The following is a 17742-nucleotide window of genomic DNA, read 5'->3' on the forward strand; positions in this document are numbered from 1 at the left end:
AAAACCTGAGATTTATAAACCCAATGATACCGTGCAAATGCTGTAACCCGTTATTAATTCTGGAAAACAAGTGTCCCCCCCACCCTTTTTTTTTTTTTTTTTTTTTTTTTTTGAGTGCGGTGGCTGGATCTCAGCTCACTGCAAGCTCCGCCTCCCAGGTTTACACCATCTCCTGCCTCAGCCTCCTGAGTAGCTGGGACTACAGGCGCCTGCCACCTTGCCCGGCTAGTTTTTTTGTATTTTTTAGTAGAGACGGGGTTTCACCGTGTTAGCCAGGATGATCTCAATCTCCCCCCCCGCTTTTTAACAGGGGAGGTGATGAAGTTCTACAATGCTGGTGACACGGTGACACCCAGGATCCCATGACCGACCACCAGGACCGAGAGAGGACCCTGCTCAGCAACTTCCACTCCCCACGCCCTTCGCTGCATGTGGTTCCACAAGTCTCACAAAACCTGGCACTTAAACACTCTCAAAAATGAAGACGCCCCACGAGCTAACAGAAGGCCGAGGGTACCCAGGGTTTGCTGTCATTCGGGCTGACCTGAGTGCAGCGGTGATCTGGTGGGGAGGGCCCGGGGCCTGCGTACCTGGTCGAACAGCTCGAAGAGTTTGGCGCTGGGCTGGTGGATGGTGCAGATGATGGAGCGCCCCCCTTGAGCGAGCCCTTTCATCAGCGAGACCACCTGGAAGCAGGAGGCGCTGTCCAGGCCGCTGCAAGGCAAGGGGCATGGTGAGATGTCCATGGGCGGCAGGAACAAGCACTGCTCCAGGTCCCAGGGGCCCAGGGAGCTCCTGTCCCAGAGGACTTGGCATCAGGGGCCTGTAGCTGCAGCTGCCCCGTCCCAGGCCGGGGCAGCTCTTGCTGTTTGTTTTTTGCTGCTTAGTGTCAGGGCACCCAGTGGGGCTTTGCATGTCATATTTTATTCCTGGCAAGAATGGAGGGACCCCAGCGAGCCTTCCTGCCAGAGTTTAGGACTGGGGGGGTCCCCACTCATCTGGGTGGGGGTGGGGACTTCACAACTGTCCCGGCAGAAGAGAGGTGGGGGTCCCCACTCATCTAGACGGTGGGGGGACTTCACAACTGTCCAAGCAGGACAGAGGTTTGGGGGGTCCCCACTCGTCTGGGCAGAGGGGGACTTCACAACTGTCCAGGCAGGACAGAGGTGGGGGGGCCCACTCATCTGGGGATCAGGAGAATTTCACAACTGTCCAGGCACGACAGAGGTGTGGGGGGGTCCCCAATCATCTGGGCAGAGGGGACTTCACAACTGTCCAGGCACGACAGAGGTGGGGGGATCCCCAATCATCTGGGCAGAGGGGACTTCACAACTGTCCAGGCAGGACAGAGGTTGGGGGATCCCCACTCATCTGGGCAGAGGGGACTTCACAACTGTCCAGGAAGGCAGCTGTGCCTCAGGTGGTCTAGTGCTCCACAGTCACCACCCCCCACTCCCCACCTCCCATCTATGGGGCTGGCGATGGGGGTGTCACCCCATAGAAGGCAGCCTTGGTGCAGCCCAGGTGGGCTTTACTCCGGCAGGTAATTCACTGTACAGAAGGGTCCTTGGGGGGACCTCTCTTCTCTCTTCTCCTTTCCTGGCTGCTCACATCTACTCCTGCTCCCATCCCCTCAACTCTGAAGTGACAGGCCCAGGGGACAGTGTGTGCTGGGCAGTCCCCGAGCCCGCCCGTCTCAGAGCATTCAGGGCATTCAGCTTGCAAGATGCTATTCAAGGGTTCACTGTGGTCTGTTTTCCTGAAGTATCTGACAGACACCGTGGGCTGCTGCTGTGCAGGCCCAAGAGAAGAAACAGGTGAGCCTCCCCTCCCGACCCCCAGAAGGTCACTGTCATGTTGCTGTCAAATCTAGCCGGACTTTGGAGAGGTGAGTGAGTGGCAGAAATGAGACAATGGAAAGTCTGGCTTAAGTCATTTCAGGAGCAGCCTCATTCCTGGCCGCCCATCCTCCCCGGGACAACTGAACAGGACACATGCAGGAGTCAGGCGAGCTCAGCCTATGGCCGGGGGCACCAGAGCCAGAACTCCAGAGCAGCAATTCCACAGCGGAGCCGCAAACGTAAAGGGCATCACCCAGGACAGGGGTCAGAGCGCCCGTGGGTATGGAGAGCTGGCGAGCAACCGAGGCAGGATTCTGTCCTGCAGGCATCTCTGAGCCTCTGATGTGCTAAACTGCAGGGCATTTCCAGAACACACCTGAGGACAGACCGTTTCCCAGGGCATCCCATGACCTTGGCCTTCAGAGTGGCTGAGCCATGAGGAACTTGGTGTCATGGAAAAGACATGCATCGTGAAAGGATGTTCCCCGCTGCCCCGATGATGGGGGACCCCCCCCCGACCTCTGTCCTGCCTGGACAGTTGTGAAGTTCCTCCCAAAGCCATACCCCCAGGGTCAACACATGCCGTGCAGGCCCGAGCACAGGGGTGTCTCTGAGGGAGGGAGGGAGGGAGGGGGTGTAAGTCAGCTCTTCTACCCAGTGTTCCCAGATGGAAGGAGGAACCGCTGGGTGAGCTCACCCCCTCTGAGGCTACATCAGGATGTCAGGGTCACCTGGAAGAACTGCTGAATAGAGGGGATTGTTCCTGCCCCTGGACATCAGCCCAGATGCTCCTGACTTACCTGGTGGGCTCATCGAAGAACATGACTGGAGGGTTGTTCACCAGCTCCAGCGCGATGGCCAAGCGCTTGCGCTGACCACCTGACAGGCTCCCGGTCCGCGTGTTGGCACAAGACAGCAAGCCCAGCGCTGTCAGTATCTCCTTGACCTGGGGCAACAGAACCAGAGACATTGGGAGCTGCCCGCCAAAGCTCACCACCTCCACGGCCCACGCGGGAAGACCTGACGGCCGCCCTCAGCCTGCTGGACACACGGTGCCCGGTCCACATGGAGGCCGCGGAAGTCGAGCCCACCCCAGGCTGCCCAGTGCCAAGTGGGGCAGGTGCCATTTCCACATCAGCAGTCCTGATGAGGGACAGAGACTGCCCAGAGGCTCTGCACTGCCCAGAGGCTGTGCAACAGTGCTGGGGTCAGACACAAGAGCCTGCGTCCTCATCAGTCATATGGCCTCTGGCACTCTGGCAGGTGCCCAGGGCACGTTCCTCACTGCTAAGCCTAGCCCAGTGCCCCATACGGAGGAGGTGTCCAGTCAGTGGCTGATGAATGGACACATGAGAGGACGCACAATTTCTGGTGGTTTCTGCCCAGAACGAAGGGGAGGGTTGCTGTGACGGTTACTTGAAAGAGTGAATGCAGAGTGCGGGGGGCAGCATGGAGTCCGCGGGGGGCAGCATGGAGTCCGTTGGGGGGCCAACGTGGAGTGCGCGGCGGGGGGGGCAGCGTGGAGTCCACAGTGGGGCAGGGTGGAGTCCACGGGGGGCAGTGTGAAGTCCGCAGGGGCTGTTCCCAGCACTCCCGTCATCGCTGAGGTAGGCGTTAAGGGCAGGAACACAGTCACACATGCCAGGGCTCTCGGGAAGGGGGACAGAGTCACTTTTGTTCTTGTAAATAGGTTTGACTTGAAAACAAGGTCTCTGAGGTGCTGGGAAGGCAACAACACAGATCTGCAATGCCCCTCAAAGCAGTTATGACCTACGGTAGCCACACCACGGCGTGGGCTCCGGGAAGCAGGCTGCACGCCAAGATATAAGCAGGGCACTGTGCACGGAGCCCTCCCTGTCTGCTCCAGATTATTGATCCTGTATCGACCCAGGGAACACAAAGGTCAGCAGATTTCTGTGCCGGTTTGGTGTTGCTTTCAGCCCCGGCATCGTCTCAGAAGCAGGCCCTGGGTCAGCCACTGCCATCCCTGCCTCTCTACCCTGGGGACAGCCTGCCTGCAGCTCCCTCCAGCATTCACCCAGCCATTGTCCGCACCCCGCCAGGGCAGCCCTATGGTGGCCAGCCCCTGGCGGCCATAGCAAGCGGACCCTACTCCGGCAGCTCCTCTAGGGAGATGAAGTCATCCGAAGGGAGGAAGAACTCACAAGGAAGAAAATTTCCACTCTGAGCTTTTGAATTATTTATGCACGGTCAGTACAAAGTGCAGCTTTGGTGACAGAAAGAACCAGGGCATGGCTGCTGGACAGGCCGGGGCAGGTGGCAGTACAGGGTCAGCTGACCTGGGCTCCAGTCCTGTCCTGAACTTCCTTGCTGATGCCCTCACCCCAGCCCTGGTGCCTCCCCTGGATGCCTGGCTCTGAGGGCCGCCAACCCAGAAACGGCTTCTGGGAGGCTGTCTGGAAAAGGCTGGTGTGTGGGGGGCGTGCAAGGTGGGCAGGGCCCTCTTCCCGGCCGGCATCGACGGCTGGTCTTCCCGGACGAGGTCTCCAGGTCTTCTGGAACCACTGGGCGACGCTGCCGGCCGACTGAATGGCTCTGGTGCTTCCAGGCTCACTGTGGGGGCCCCACACATGCGGCACGTCTTCTCTCTCTCCACCCTCACGGAGGGGATGCTGGAAGCGGCGGCTGCCATGGGTGCCTTTCCCTCCGCACCCCTGCCCATGAGCTGGGCCCGCCCCACTTTCTCCAGTGTCCTCTCAGGAGTGATGCCACCCAGATGGGCTCTGTTTTAAAGACTAGTCAGAAAGAACTAACAATGATCTCAGTCATTTATACGTTTTTCCGTAACAAATCGACAAAAAAATTGCAAGGCTGCTTGTAGCTCCAGCCCTGCTGGGGTTTCCCAGTGGGCGCTCCAGGGAGGGTCTTGGCAGCCCAGGCTGCTCCTGGAGACCTCATTCCTGAGGAAGTGGCCTTGCTGGAGGGCTCTGGGGGATTGAGGCGGCTTTGCTGAGGATCAAGGAAGGCCGTGAACAACACAGCAAAATTCCACGACCTTCTAGAACATTCCATTCCATTTTGTTTCCATGAGACACAGAGAACGTCGACCTAGGTGCACACTGGGGGTTGGAGGGAAGTGAGTGAAGCATGAAGTTGCTGCCGTGTTCTGAAGCAATCCTGATGGTGGGCCCGTCAGGGAGGTGTGTACCTGCACCATGGTGGGCCCGTCAGGGAGGTGTGTACCTGCACCATGGTGGGCCCGTCAGGGAGGCACCTGCACCATGGCTGAGGAACAGCTGGGTCTGCTGGTGAGAAGCATGTGCAGGATGCAGTGTGGCCTCCGGGTCCTGCGGGGAGGGCTCTCTGTGTTGTTCTATCCAGCTGAAGAGGAATCTGAGAACGGCACCAGGGGCTCACTCCTCAGGGATGATTCAGCCATGTGAGTTGATATTTTTGCCCTTGTAAACCCAGTTGAAAATAGCTGGAGGCTCTTGTCCGGGCCGTGTCTTAGGCAGGGCCCAGGCACCACAAGGACACACGCCTATGGGTGCCATCTGCCTTTGGGCCTCGTGTAGCTACTCCAGGGAGGCGCCTCCATTCTCCACCGAGATGACGGCTTGTTCTGGGTCTTCCGGCTCTGGCAGTCCAAGGGCCTGGCTTGCTGTGTCCTTGGCATGGAGCCTGCTGAGCAGCACTCACTGTGCACCCAGCCCTCGGGGAGGGTGACTTTTGCCAGCTATGCCAGAAGAGGCTGGTGGCTGTCACCTTATGCTGCAGGGAAGCAATCCCACAGCTCCTCCTATATGGATCACATGGGCTCCATCGAGCTCATTGACCTTAAAGAATCCATTCAATTCAGGTTGCACTGCCCCAAAAGGCAGGTGGGGCCTGGTTTCCTGTCCCTCCGTTATAGGCGAAGATCGGCTCGGGGCACGGCAGGCAGCGGCCCAAGGCCATCCGGTGGGTTCCAGGAGGCCAGGGTGGAGGGCTCCCCTGTGTGCTCAGCTCCGCTTCACCCCAGGGCCTCTCCGTGTTAGCAAGTCTCCCCACCCTCTGCCTCCTGCGTCAGCTCCCCCTGCCTCCGGTGTTCCCGGAGACCCTCTCCACCGTCTGCTCTGTCCTTGGGCCTTTGGTTTGGGTCAGCGAGACAGAATTCCCTCTCTCCAGCACCTCCCCCTCCAGAGCTCTTGGCTCCTCCTCCACACTGAGCATCAGTGACCACTTTCACCGTCTCTCCTCGGAGCCCCCACAGCCGCCCCTCAGCTTGCAGGCCAGCGTCTGGAAGGGTCTTCGGGACCTTGATGGAGGGCTATCCGAGGCAAAGAGATTGGATTGTGCTTCCGACACCCTGTGAAAGCAGGGAGGCTGGGGGGTGGGAAGGAGGGCCCCAACAGGCGGTCCCAGGGGCACTGCTGTCCTCCAGGCTTCGGGAGGAGCAGCTTCCTGAGTCTCCGGATGGAAAAGCCTCTGCTTCGTGGGGCGCTGCACACTCTTGCCGGCCTCTCCTCTTGTCCTGCAGCTGATGGCAAGGAGGGCCCAGGACTGGGGGGTGGCAAAGCTGACCTCAGACAGGGAGAGTGGAAGTGGCCCTGGCTCAAGCCCAGGGCCCTGTTCTGTTGATTTGGGTTCATCTCCCATGGGAGACCGCCAAGACTCAACTGTGACACCTGCTTTTCTCCGTGTTCTTCTGTGTGCCTGGAACTAAGGCTTTCATTTGTTAACGTTCACTGCCGTCTCAGTCAGCATGAGCTGCTGTAACGAAATCTCCCACACCGGGCAGCTTCCACAACAGAAATTCCTATCTCAATTCTGGAGGCCAAAGTCTGAGATTGAGGGCAGCAGGGCTGGTTCCTGAGGCCCCTCTCCTGGGCTGGCAGATGCCACCTCCTCCCTGTGTCCTCACGGGGTCATCCCTTGGTGTGTGTCTGGGTTCTCTTCTCCTCTTCTTACAAGGACACAGTCAGACTGGACTGAGGCCCACCCATATGACCCCGTTTTAACTTCATTACCTCTGTAAAGACCCGATCTTCAAATACAGCCAATTCTGGGTTTCTGGGGTGTAGGCTTTAATGTATCATCTTTTTGGGGGGATTCAGGCCATAACACTCATCTTCCATAACTTGGTATAAGTAACACTCAGGCGTGGGAGGTGGTGTGTGTGGGGGGGTGTCTATGTTACACTGTTTAGAAAACACTGTCCAGAGAGGGCTCTTGCTTTTCAGCCTAGAAAATAAACTCACAAGGCTGGGTCTTCTGCCCCCATGAAGGGCCAGGAACACCTGTAATTTCCACATTTTCTCTCTTTTGGGCTCTGTTCATCCATTTTCTTCTCAATAGCAGAATAAAAGAATTCCACACAAAATGTTTTCTGTAGCAACAAAGAATTGTTTTCCTTCTCTCAGACACTGGGCTCTTTCTACCTGCACCAGGCATCTCACCCCCAAGCCCTGATGACATGGGCTGAATCCTGAGTTTCGAAGGGCACAGTTGCTGGGGGAGGAGGAGCATTAAGGTTATCCAGCTCTTTTTTCCATACCAAAGTGGTTTACATTTACTTAATATTAGCTATTACAGATGACAGGAGACAGGGAAAGGCTGGAAATAGAATTGCTGTGACTGTTTCTCAGCATGTTTGATTCTATCCCATCAATCACTGCATTTTATACCAGAACACAAAGGGCCATGTTGAGCCATTGGCACTAACCCAGCAAACCCCACTCTCAGCTGCCGGACTGTGGTCCTTTAAGGGTGTTAGGAGAGAAAGATAATCTTATAGAAGGGGGGTTTCCCCAAATTCCATCTCACGCTGAAAATCCCACCAGCACTCGCCACAGTGGAGAGCAGGACAGTGGCTTTCCTGTGGAGGGTGTGTGAGTCTAGGCTGCTCCTTCCTCCATGTAGCTTTCTACTGCTCCCCCTGGCTCTGCCCACCTGCACCTGTCCCTGCTCCCTGGGTTTAAGAAGCCAAAAAAAAAAAAAAAAAAAAAAATGGCTAAAGGGATTAGAAAGCCTTCACCATCCCGGAAACATATTTATTTTCTTTTTTAAGAGGCTGGTTAATAACACGTCGTAAGAACTAAATTTCTTCTTGCAAGTGTAGGTGGGTGGAGAGTGGTTATTTTTAAACGAATGACTAACCATCTTCATTGTTACTGTCTTATAAAAAAATCTAATATCGATCATATTAAACACTAAAAGGGGCAGCACTCTTAGTCTAACCCTGAAGCTGGCATCTTCTGGCCCCATGAGTGCCAAGGTTGTTGTCCCTCACGTTACATTCTGACTCCTGCATCTGAGAATCAAAGCCATGAACGTGTGCACCAGATCTGCCTCTTTTGGCCTCTGGCTGCCACAGGCCATAGCATTCCCTGAAATGTCACCTGTCCCACATATGGAAGGCAAGGCAAAAACAAATCAACAAAGAAAAGCCAGTGCCAAAATGCCCCGGCAGGCACACTGTCCACATGCACTTCTTGCACTTTCTGGACCACTTGTGGGCCCCGAACAACCCACTTACCATCTCCCTTCTGCCTTCATCCTTCTCCTGAAGCTTCAGATGTGCCGACACCTGCAGGGGACACGGACAACAGTGTAAAAGCAGAACAGATGGCCACCGGCAGTGTGAGCCTCATGCCCACACTGCAGGCCACGGTACAGCTAGCCAAGATGCAGCTAGCCACAGTGCCACTAGCCACGGTGCAGCTACCCACAGTGCAGCTAGCCACAGTGCAGCTAGTCACAATGCCGCTAGCCACAGTGCAGCTAGACACGGTGCTGCTAGCCACAGTGCCACTAGCCACGGTGCAACTAGCCACAGTGCAGCTAGCTGATCATCATGGAAACCCAGGAGTTCTTGGCTTCCAATGCCCCCTGCTTTAATAATGGTAGGATCGCAGGAGAGCAGTCCATGTGCTATGCTTCCTGCTGTCTCAGTTGAATTCTCTGCTGTACCCAGGAGAGAAGTCAGATGTGGGCCATTCAGAGGTAAGACAGCCCCGGGCATCAGGGGCTTGGCGACCAGCCTGGGCAGAACCAGTGCTGCAAATTAGGAATTCCACAAACCGCCTGTTAAACTGCTGAGGCTTGAACTTATCCACAGGGAGAGTCTTTACAACACAGGAATTTACGAGGGCGACACACCAGGATGCCGCGTTTTGTTGTGTTTTTTGAGATCCCGTTTGCTAACACAGCACTGGGCTCCTGGCCCCGCTTGGGAAAACCTAGAGTAGATCGTCATTGTGCAGGACTGGCCTTGCTTCCACCCTCCTGCCTCCTGTGGTCATGGGCAAACATGCAGCCTCCGTTTCCTCACAGGCACAATAGTGAGGTGAAGCTCTGTCCACCCCATTAGCTAGCAAAGTTGCTGTGAGGATCAGAGGAGAGGGTGAGATGCAGGGTGGTGGAGGGGGCGGCGGGTGGCAAAGAGGTCTCAGGCCCCAGAGTTGGACCAGGTCAGGCCCGCGCTCCTGGGCAGGGCCAGCTGCCTGCCATGTGCCACTGTCTGCCATTTCTCAGTCTGCCTGGTGGTGAGGTTGAAAAGCATAAAAATGTACAACTGTGTCTGATGTGGGATTGGGACTCCGCAACAGGTGGCCAACGTCTCCTCCGTGTGAGACAGGACCTTGAGTGGTAACACGTACCAGGGCCTCATGAAATTCTCAGAATCAAAATCAAACTGAATTTGATTCTGAAAATAGATCATTTCACAGCAGGTTCAGTGGCGAAGTTGGGAGAAGACAGCGGGAGTCCCTAGTCGCATGTGCGGAGAATACAGCCATTGAGCTGGGGTCCCAGCGAAGAGTCTTGAGCACATGGCCATGGGGTTCACTCAAGAACTCACTGAGAAGCCAAACTCGGGCTACCCAAGATGCAGGAGCTGCTCAGGAATCAATAGAGTGTGCATGGAGCTTGCACTTAAGGCCTACATGGAACAGTGAACATTAGGGTCAAGAAAAACTTCAAGGTTGCTTTGCAGCTATTTGCCAACTCCTCAGAGATCCTCTGTGCCCCACCTGAACGTCCATTTGGAGGCCAGATCAACAGTCAGGGCTCCACGGGGCATACACCACCCAGGGAGGCTGGGCCCAGGGGAATGGCGTCCGCTTACCCACAGAACACACAAGACCAGGGAACGTGATTGGGAACAGTCCCACAGGTTCTCCTCTTCCTGTTTCCCCACAAAGAAGCTTAGGGAGCAGATCATGTGTCTGCAAATGTAACCTGCTTCTCTTTGCTGAGTTAAGAACCCCTTGGTATTGCCCTTCACATGACACGCTGGGCAGCTGCCACCCTCAGACACCATGGGGAGAAAGCTTTGCCCAACCCAAGTCAGGAATGCCTAACCCACGTCAGGGTCTCTCCAGGTGGAAAACGAAGGCGAACCCCCATCTACTGACCAAAGTACAGAGCAGACCAAGCTGAGGATGTCCCCCTAGGGTAGCAGGAGAGACATGAAGGCTGAGGACTCTTTTTTTGCAGCGAACAAGGAGGAAGCAGAAATGTAAACAGTCCCCCACACAAAGCCAGCCACGATTGGCAACTGGAGCTGCACGCTGATTTTCAATCTCCTCTTAATGGGAGGATTCTTAGGGCTGCCTCTGCTCACAATTAGGTCCATGCAGTATCAGTACAATGAGTTAGGCCTTAAAAAAAAAAATGGTCCCCGCCGGGAGCGGTGGCTCATACCTGTAATCCCAGCACTATGGGAGGCCGAGGTGGGCAGATCACGAGGTCAGGAGTTCAAGACCAGCCTGGCCAACGTAGTGAAACCCCATCTCTACTAAAAATACAAAAATTAGCCGGGCATCGTGGTGGACGCCTGTAGTCCCAGCTACGTGGGAGGCTGAGGCAGGAGAATCACTTGAACCTGGGAGGTGGAGATTGCAGTGAGCCGAGATCGTGCTACTGCATTCCAGCCTGGGTGACAGAGTGAGACTCTGTCTCAAAAAAAAAGGGCCCTGGAAGCCCAGAGGCATGGCACTTGGCTGGGTCATGGTCTGTCCAAGGAGCACAACCAGCTATTCCAGAAACCCAGGCAGAGGATATCCCCTGGACACTTCTGTGGCCCCAAGAGGGAAAAGTATTTTTAAACTTCCCCAGATAATGGACTTATCCACAGAAGACATAAGTGAAGACACTATGGGGAGGCTTACTAGGAGTGAAAAGAAACAGTGACCAAGTTGAACTGATTAGGCACCAACTGTATGCCAGAATTCTACTCCACCTTCCCTGTATTTTTCCTTTCAATATTTACACCAACCCCTTACGGTCTTGCAGATGAGGACACTGAGGCTGTGAGGGTAAAGCAGGTGTACGGCAAGGAAGCCGAGTTGGCAATTAAAGGTGCACCTTTGGAGGCAGACAGCTCTGGCCACGTGTGGCCATCAGCAGCCGTGTGACCCTGGGCTCCTGGCTTGACTGGGGGAAGCTCCATTTCCCATCCACTTTCTTGGGATGACCTATCTGGTGTGTGTAGAGCTATGCGCTCGGGGCCTGGGACCCAGGAGATGCTTGGCCATTGCTGGTTTCATTTTCCCACCTGGGAGGCAGGTGAGTCAGAGGAATAGACCCTTGGGGTCCTGAGCAAGGCATCAGGTGAGTGGGTGCTTGGGCCAAAGACACAGAACTCAAGGATGGCTGACAGGAAGGAGAATCCCAAGCTCTGGACTGCAGGGGAAATAGGATGGTGGCTGCCCTGGATAGGATCACCCAAGCCAGCCGGGTTAATAACCTTCTGAGAAACTTGACCCCAACCCTGCCAAACAAGGTCCATTGAACTCACAGTCTTGAGGGGTTTTGGGACGACGCTACCTGTCCCAGTAGCAAGTCTGGTGTTAGAACTCCACTAGAGGGAGGGTGCTGATCCCATGCAGGCTGTGTGGCAGAGCCCTTGGGTCCCTCGCAGCTGGGCACTTGGCCAGTGCTGTGTCTAATGTGGGGACTGGGGGCAGGTGGCAGGGGCGGAGCGGGGCGGGGCGGGGCGGGGCGGAGCGGAGCTCACCATCATGGCTTCCTGCACAGTGAGGTGTGGCAGCAGCATGTCATCCTGCATGATGTAGCAGGACACCTTCCGGAAGCAGCGCAGGTCCCGGGGCAGGCCATTGATGAGGACGGCCCCCTTCATGCCCGTCTCCCTGCAGAGCCAAGGACAGGAGAAGCCGTCAGCCGGGCTCCTGCTCCTCCTCCACCTCCCAGAGCAGGAGAGGGCAGCCAGAGAGGGGGGCTTGCCTCCCAGCATCTTCCCAGCTGAACCACTGGCCACAGGGACCCCGAGCGGCAGAAAGGCACCGGACCTCACTAGCACTGCAGCAATCAGGAGGAAGAAATTCCACAGAGAAAGCGCCCGGTGGGAAGAGAAAGCTGCACACAGGCCTCTGTGGGATGGCATGTTTATACTAGGGTTAACGGCAGCACTTTCTTGACCTACCAAACAAAGATACGCAGGGATGGTCCTATACACAGCCGTGAGGTCGGGATGTACAGGCCCCGGATTTGTGGGGGTTTGTACCATTGGCTTCTGAACAATTCTGTGTGTAGCTCAGGCTGCACCCAACTGACCAAAGGCCAGACCTCTGCAGACTTCAGGCCTGGGAAGGAGCACCAGCAGAGAGGGGCCTGGACTGGTTCAGCCGAGTGCATGGCCCTTCTTCACCAGGGAGAATTCTCTCTGCTGAGCAAGCTGAGCACCTCCCGGATGCTCCTGTGAGGCGGGCAGTGCCTCACCAGGCACACTCATTCACTAGCTGGTTCATCGGCTCACTGCAGACCTACTGTGCACCTCTGCCACCTGCCGTCGTGGGAGCATCAGTGCAGCCTGGGAGCTGGTGCATGCCACAGGCAGGCTATACACTATGCTTCTGAGGATCCAGTCGTTCCAGCCCTACCTCCTAGATGTTATGGAGAATAAAACAGACGCAAATCTATGGAGACTAATGAAAGCGTGTCTAGCTTCCAACTTTACTCAGTTTGTTACTATGACTGTGGGTCTGCAGCTGGGTCCCCTCTCTCCTCCAGGCACAGGCTGGGGTCAACTTGCTTCCCCTGGATCCCCAGGTCTGAAGGCCCTGTCCTGAGTGTTCTCCACAGGTCCGGGATGCCAAGCACCCACACAGGCTGCGAAGAGCTGTGAGTGTATTGAGGAACTGAGAAACCGCCACGCCTGCAGGAATACTCACTCCCCTCTGGCCCTGCGTCACTCTGAGAATTCAGCTTTAATCTTTAGATGTGACTGTCACAGGCAGGAATTTGCCATAAGTGAGATTTTTTCGAATCCCAATTTCCGGCATTAAGGTGTAATTCAGAAGCTCTAAGGAAAAGGGTGATATTTGCCATTTTTCCAGTAAATGAAATTGTTACTATTATTACTATTTGCCAAAGTTAGTAAATAAAACCAATCAGACATGAAAACAACTGACTTTAATAGAGCATTTTCTAAACACTTCTAAAGATTCTAATCTAAGTTTTCTAATCATTCCCAAATGGATGACATTGGACACAATGGTCGCCGACCTTCTTTGTTGTTGTTGTTGTTGTTTGTGTGTTTTTGAGATGGAGTCTCGCTCTTGTCACCCAGGCTGGAGGGCAGTGGCACGATCTCGGCTCACTGCAACCTCTGCCTCCTGGGTTCAAGTGATTCTCCTGCCTCAGCCTCCTAAATAGCTGGCACCTGTTACCACGCCCAGCTACTTTTTCTGTATTTTTAGTAGAGATGGGATTTCATCATGTTGGCCAGGCTGGTCTTGAACTCCTGACCTCAGGTGATCCACCCACTTCGGCCTCCCAGAGTGCTGCCATTACAGGTGCGAGCCACCACACCCAGCTCAAACTTCTAAACAACTAAGACCACCACAAGCCTCAGCCAAACAGTTCTCATCCTCTTCCGAAAATGCCTTGTCTCTCTTCAACTTGCGTTCACTCCTGTTCTCTCTAAGTTCTCTGACCACCCTGACCTTGACCTTCCTACCTCTTCCTGTCCCTTTGGCTGGGCTGAGCTCATCCAGGGTGCTGCTGTGGCCACTGTGCCCAGGGACCCCTCTCTGAGTGTGGGTCTCCACCCATCACGTGGCCCTTGGCGAGTGCAACCTCTCAAGGTCACTCTCTCCCCTGGACCCAGTTTCCTTCACAGATTCCAGAGCTTTCTGATCCTAAATCCACCTTGTGCTCCGCTGGAGCCTGTGTGTACAGAGCGTTCAGAGGTCACTGCCATAGACCACAGCCTGCTCCAGGTGACGGAGCTGACGGAAGGAGCTCCACTATCCCCATTGCTGGCCTGACACCCGGGCAGGGCTGCTCACCTGTATCCGGCCAGGATGTTCATTAGCGTGGACTTCCCGGCCCCGGAAGGGCCCATAATGGCCACCAGCTCACCACTATTGAACTTCCCGGAAATTCCTTTCAGAAGGGTCTTGTATCCTGCAAAAAGCAGATCATATTCATATTCGTTTCATTTTGTTTTATCTCTAATGCAGTAAATATGCAGATGTTCAAGTACACACGACTGAGGCCGAAGGCAACCTTTGACATGCACGGTAGAAAAGGCTGCATTCCAGGGAAGAACATGAACTTCATGTCTTTTGAATTCCCTGGTCTATGTCTTCAGTTGCATTTCACGGGTTATAATAATGATGATAACCAGCACGTGTGTAATGCTTTAGCGCTTACAAAGCACTTTCCCACTCATCGTCTAGTCTGTAAGGAATCCACCATTCCTGTCTCAGAGTGAGGAAGCAATGTCCAGTGGGCCCAGGTGACTTGCCCAGGCCCTCGGCCAGTGTGAGCGGAAGCCAGCTCTGGGCTGCAGCGCTACCGGCTGGCTCCTCCCCCGATATGCTATGCACGTGTCTGTATTAATTAATAATTCACTGACTGCATCTACAAATTATTTATGCTTTATATATTTATATAAGTATAAATTATGTATGTATGATTTATTTAGAAATAATCAACATAATTAAATAATCAATATATTATTAATCCCTTAATTAATAATTAAGAAAGTTTGTCATTTTGCAGCCACACCAAACTGCTTTGGAATTTCTGCCAAGTCTCCATCTCAGAGCTTTATAAAAGGAGAAAAGCTACACATCCCAAGCAGAGCCACGTTAATTTTTTTCAGCTAGACTGTTTAAAAGTGCTGTAAATAATAAAACAAAAGCAACTGGAGGCACAGATAATGACTCCCAATCCAGGGGCACGTCTCAGTGTAGTATCAGATCAGAATCCACCATTAAATGATCAAGAATCATGTGAATGCAACTTCAGCTCCCACGCATTTCAGGGCACCTAATGAGACGTGGGGTCCTTGACCCAATCCCATGTTTTCGACTTTCTCCCGGTCCCCAGCTGGGCACACAAGCCTGTATGTTTCCATGAGTCTGGCCCAGGGGAGTTTGCTTCCTGCTGTCTTCCTGTCTTTCGTAGATAGGACACCAGAAAATGCCAACCTGTCACCAGGTGCCGCCTTAATTTGGATGTGGAGTCCCTGAGGCCTTGTTTAGGGGAGTCGGAGAGCTGCGGAAGCCAGTCAGGAAGCTTGGGACTGCCACTCATTACAGAGAGGGCGGTTGTCGCCCCAGGGAGGGCCAGGAGAGCCATCCCAGCGGGGGTAGGGGCACAGGAAGAAAGGGCGGGGGCTGGAGAGCAGCTCAGAACTGCAGGTGAACCAGCTTGTACAACAGGACCGTGAATAACAATGCTTACAAACACACAGCACTTGAGGCCTAAACAGATGAGCAGGGCTGGAGGAGGACCAGGAACCCAAAGAACAGCCCTTATGCTGAGCTACGGGTACCCCTCAGTGGACAGGCAGACGGAAGAGCTGGGGACCACAGAGATCCTTCCTCCATAGGAGCAAGCTCCCTGCACCACGGAGTACCCAGGCCCCTGGGGACTCACATGGTATCACCGAGAAAGCACTATATGCTGGGTACCTGCTAATTACTGCCTCTTGTCTATTCAGGGTGGAAGTGAGGCTGCTCCCCAGCAAACCTCCCTTAGGCTGTGTCCTCTCAAAGTTACGAGCTGCCTGAAGACGCCCGGTCACTGAGCTCACCAGCAGCCATCGTCTGACCATGGCCATGCCTCAGTTTCTCAGAAGCCTTTCTCCCTCCGTCCAGGACAGGCAGGGCCCACGTCTCCTGCTGGGCACAGCCTCTGAGCTCTCACCTGTGACAGTGCCTGGGGCCGACCCGCAGGGCTGGAGTACTGGATGGTCACCCCGGCTGGAGGAAGCACACACAGGCTGCGATGACCCCCAGGACCCCAGGAACAGGACAGGGTGTGGAGGCGGGAGCATTCGGCCCTCGCATGGGAAAAGCAGGACAGGTGGTCTCAGGCTGGTCTTGCTATTGAGAACCACCAGACTGGAATTGCAAGAATATACACCAAACAGAGAGTGCACACAACTGGGGCTGCAGGCGTCCTCTCCACCTGGTCCTCATGGGGTCCAGCAGTGGACCCAAGGCCCAATTCGGGGCTGTACTTCTCTAATATTAGAAACCTGTTTTTCTTTCTTTCTTTTTTTTTAAAAGTCATGCATTTGGGATTGAAGAATCTTAAAAGTGGCTCTGGAAGCAAAGTCCAGTAAACATTAGTCTGCCCTGCTGTGGGACAGCCCGGGCGCAACAGCGACCCTGTGCAGGTCTAAAAGTGAGTCCCAAGCTGAGGGGCCCAAGAAACACCAGTTAGAGGCTTCCTGTCGTAGTTGGGTTTCCTGAGTATCCAGCACACACATACCCCTCTCTATTTATGTAAGGAAATCATCCTCCCTGCAGAGCCCTGCATTTGGTTCCTCTTATAGAAATATAAAGCGAAGATGGGACCATCCTGCCCCGCCTGCCCTACTTACCCACCCTGAGCTCTGCTCAGCCCACTTCTTGGCATAATGGACATGCGCCTGCCTCCCTGTCCCTGTGGGCTCTGGTTCACGGGGCGTGCGGTCTTCCACTGTTTTTCTGGCTGGGATAAACGCCCAGAATGACAAGTGTGGAGACTGCCAGAACCAGGCCCACTGAAGGCCCATCAGCCCCGTGCAGGATGCCCAGGTTCAGTATTTGAAACAGCCAGATGCTAGCCCAGACCAGAGTTTAGACACAACCCAGACCAGACCAGAGCCGCAGACCAGAACAGCCAGACCAAAACTTAGAACCCAGACCAGACTCAGACAGAACTCAAATCAGACCCAGAGAGAATCCAGAGAGAACCCAGACCAGACCCAGACAGAACCCAGACCAGACCAGATAGAACCCAGACCAGATAGAACCTAGACCAGACCCAGACAGAACCCAGACCAGACCCAGACAGAACCCAGACCAGACCCAGACAGAACCCAGACCAGACCCAGACAGAACCCAGACAGAACCTAGACCAGACCCAGACAGAACCCAGACCAGACCCAGACAGAACCCAGACCAGACCCAGATAGAACCCAGACCAGACCCAGACAGAACCCAGACCAGACCCAGACAGAACCCAGACCAGACCCAGATAGAACCCAGACCAGACCCAGATAGAACCCAGACCAGATAGAACCCAGACCAGGTCTAGAGAGAACCCAGATTAGACCTAGACAGAACCCAGACAGAACCCAGGCCAGACTAGAGCCTCAGACCAGAAACTAAATGGAACTCAGATAAAAACCGCAGATCAGAACCCATGAGAGCGCTAGGCAGGGCAGGGCTGGCCTCTGTGAGCCTGGGTGGGAGGAGGGCTCCGCTCCCCATTTATTCCACTTTAATCAGTACCTGTTTCCTCCGCTTCCCTAGACTAACCCTAAAGTCTTTATGAATTGCTGGATTGTCTCTGAGCATTGCACGCTAAGAAGAAGTGATGCAGCTTAATCTCTTTTTTAAGGGAGATAAATTCATAGTTAATTAAGGCAAAAACAAGCCATAAGTTCAACCAGACTTCTCTGGGAAATGGAAAGAAATGGGAGGCGAGGGCC

At 54.6% G+C, this 17742-nt stretch overlaps 1 protein-coding gene across 5 annotated transcripts in view; it reads right to left on the minus strand.

The window, feature by feature from the left end:
* Positions 1-17742, minus strand: part of ABCG1 (ATP binding cassette subfamily G member 1) — a 76838-nt gene that overhangs the window by 11641 nt on the left and 47455 nt on the right. For all 5 annotated transcript variants that reach the window (XM_074033972.1, XM_045389331.3, XM_005548625.5 and 2 more), the window contains 5 exons: positions 14096-14213; positions 11803-11935; positions 8320-8370; positions 2642-2787; positions 591-714 (listed from right to left, as the gene is read on the minus strand). In XM_074033972.1, the coding sequence (XP_073890073.1) occupies positions 591-714; positions 2642-2787; positions 8320-8370; positions 11803-11935; positions 14096-14213 (572 nt within the window). The remainder of the gene's footprint in view (positions 1-590; positions 715-2641; positions 2788-8319; positions 8371-11802; positions 11936-14095; positions 14214-17742) is intronic.

Source organism: Macaca fascicularis, chromosome 3, assembly GCF_037993035.2.
Source record: "Macaca fascicularis isolate 582-1 chromosome 3, T2T-MFA8v1.1".
Taxonomy (NCBI): domain Eukaryota; kingdom Metazoa; phylum Chordata; class Mammalia; order Primates; family Cercopithecidae; genus Macaca; species Macaca fascicularis.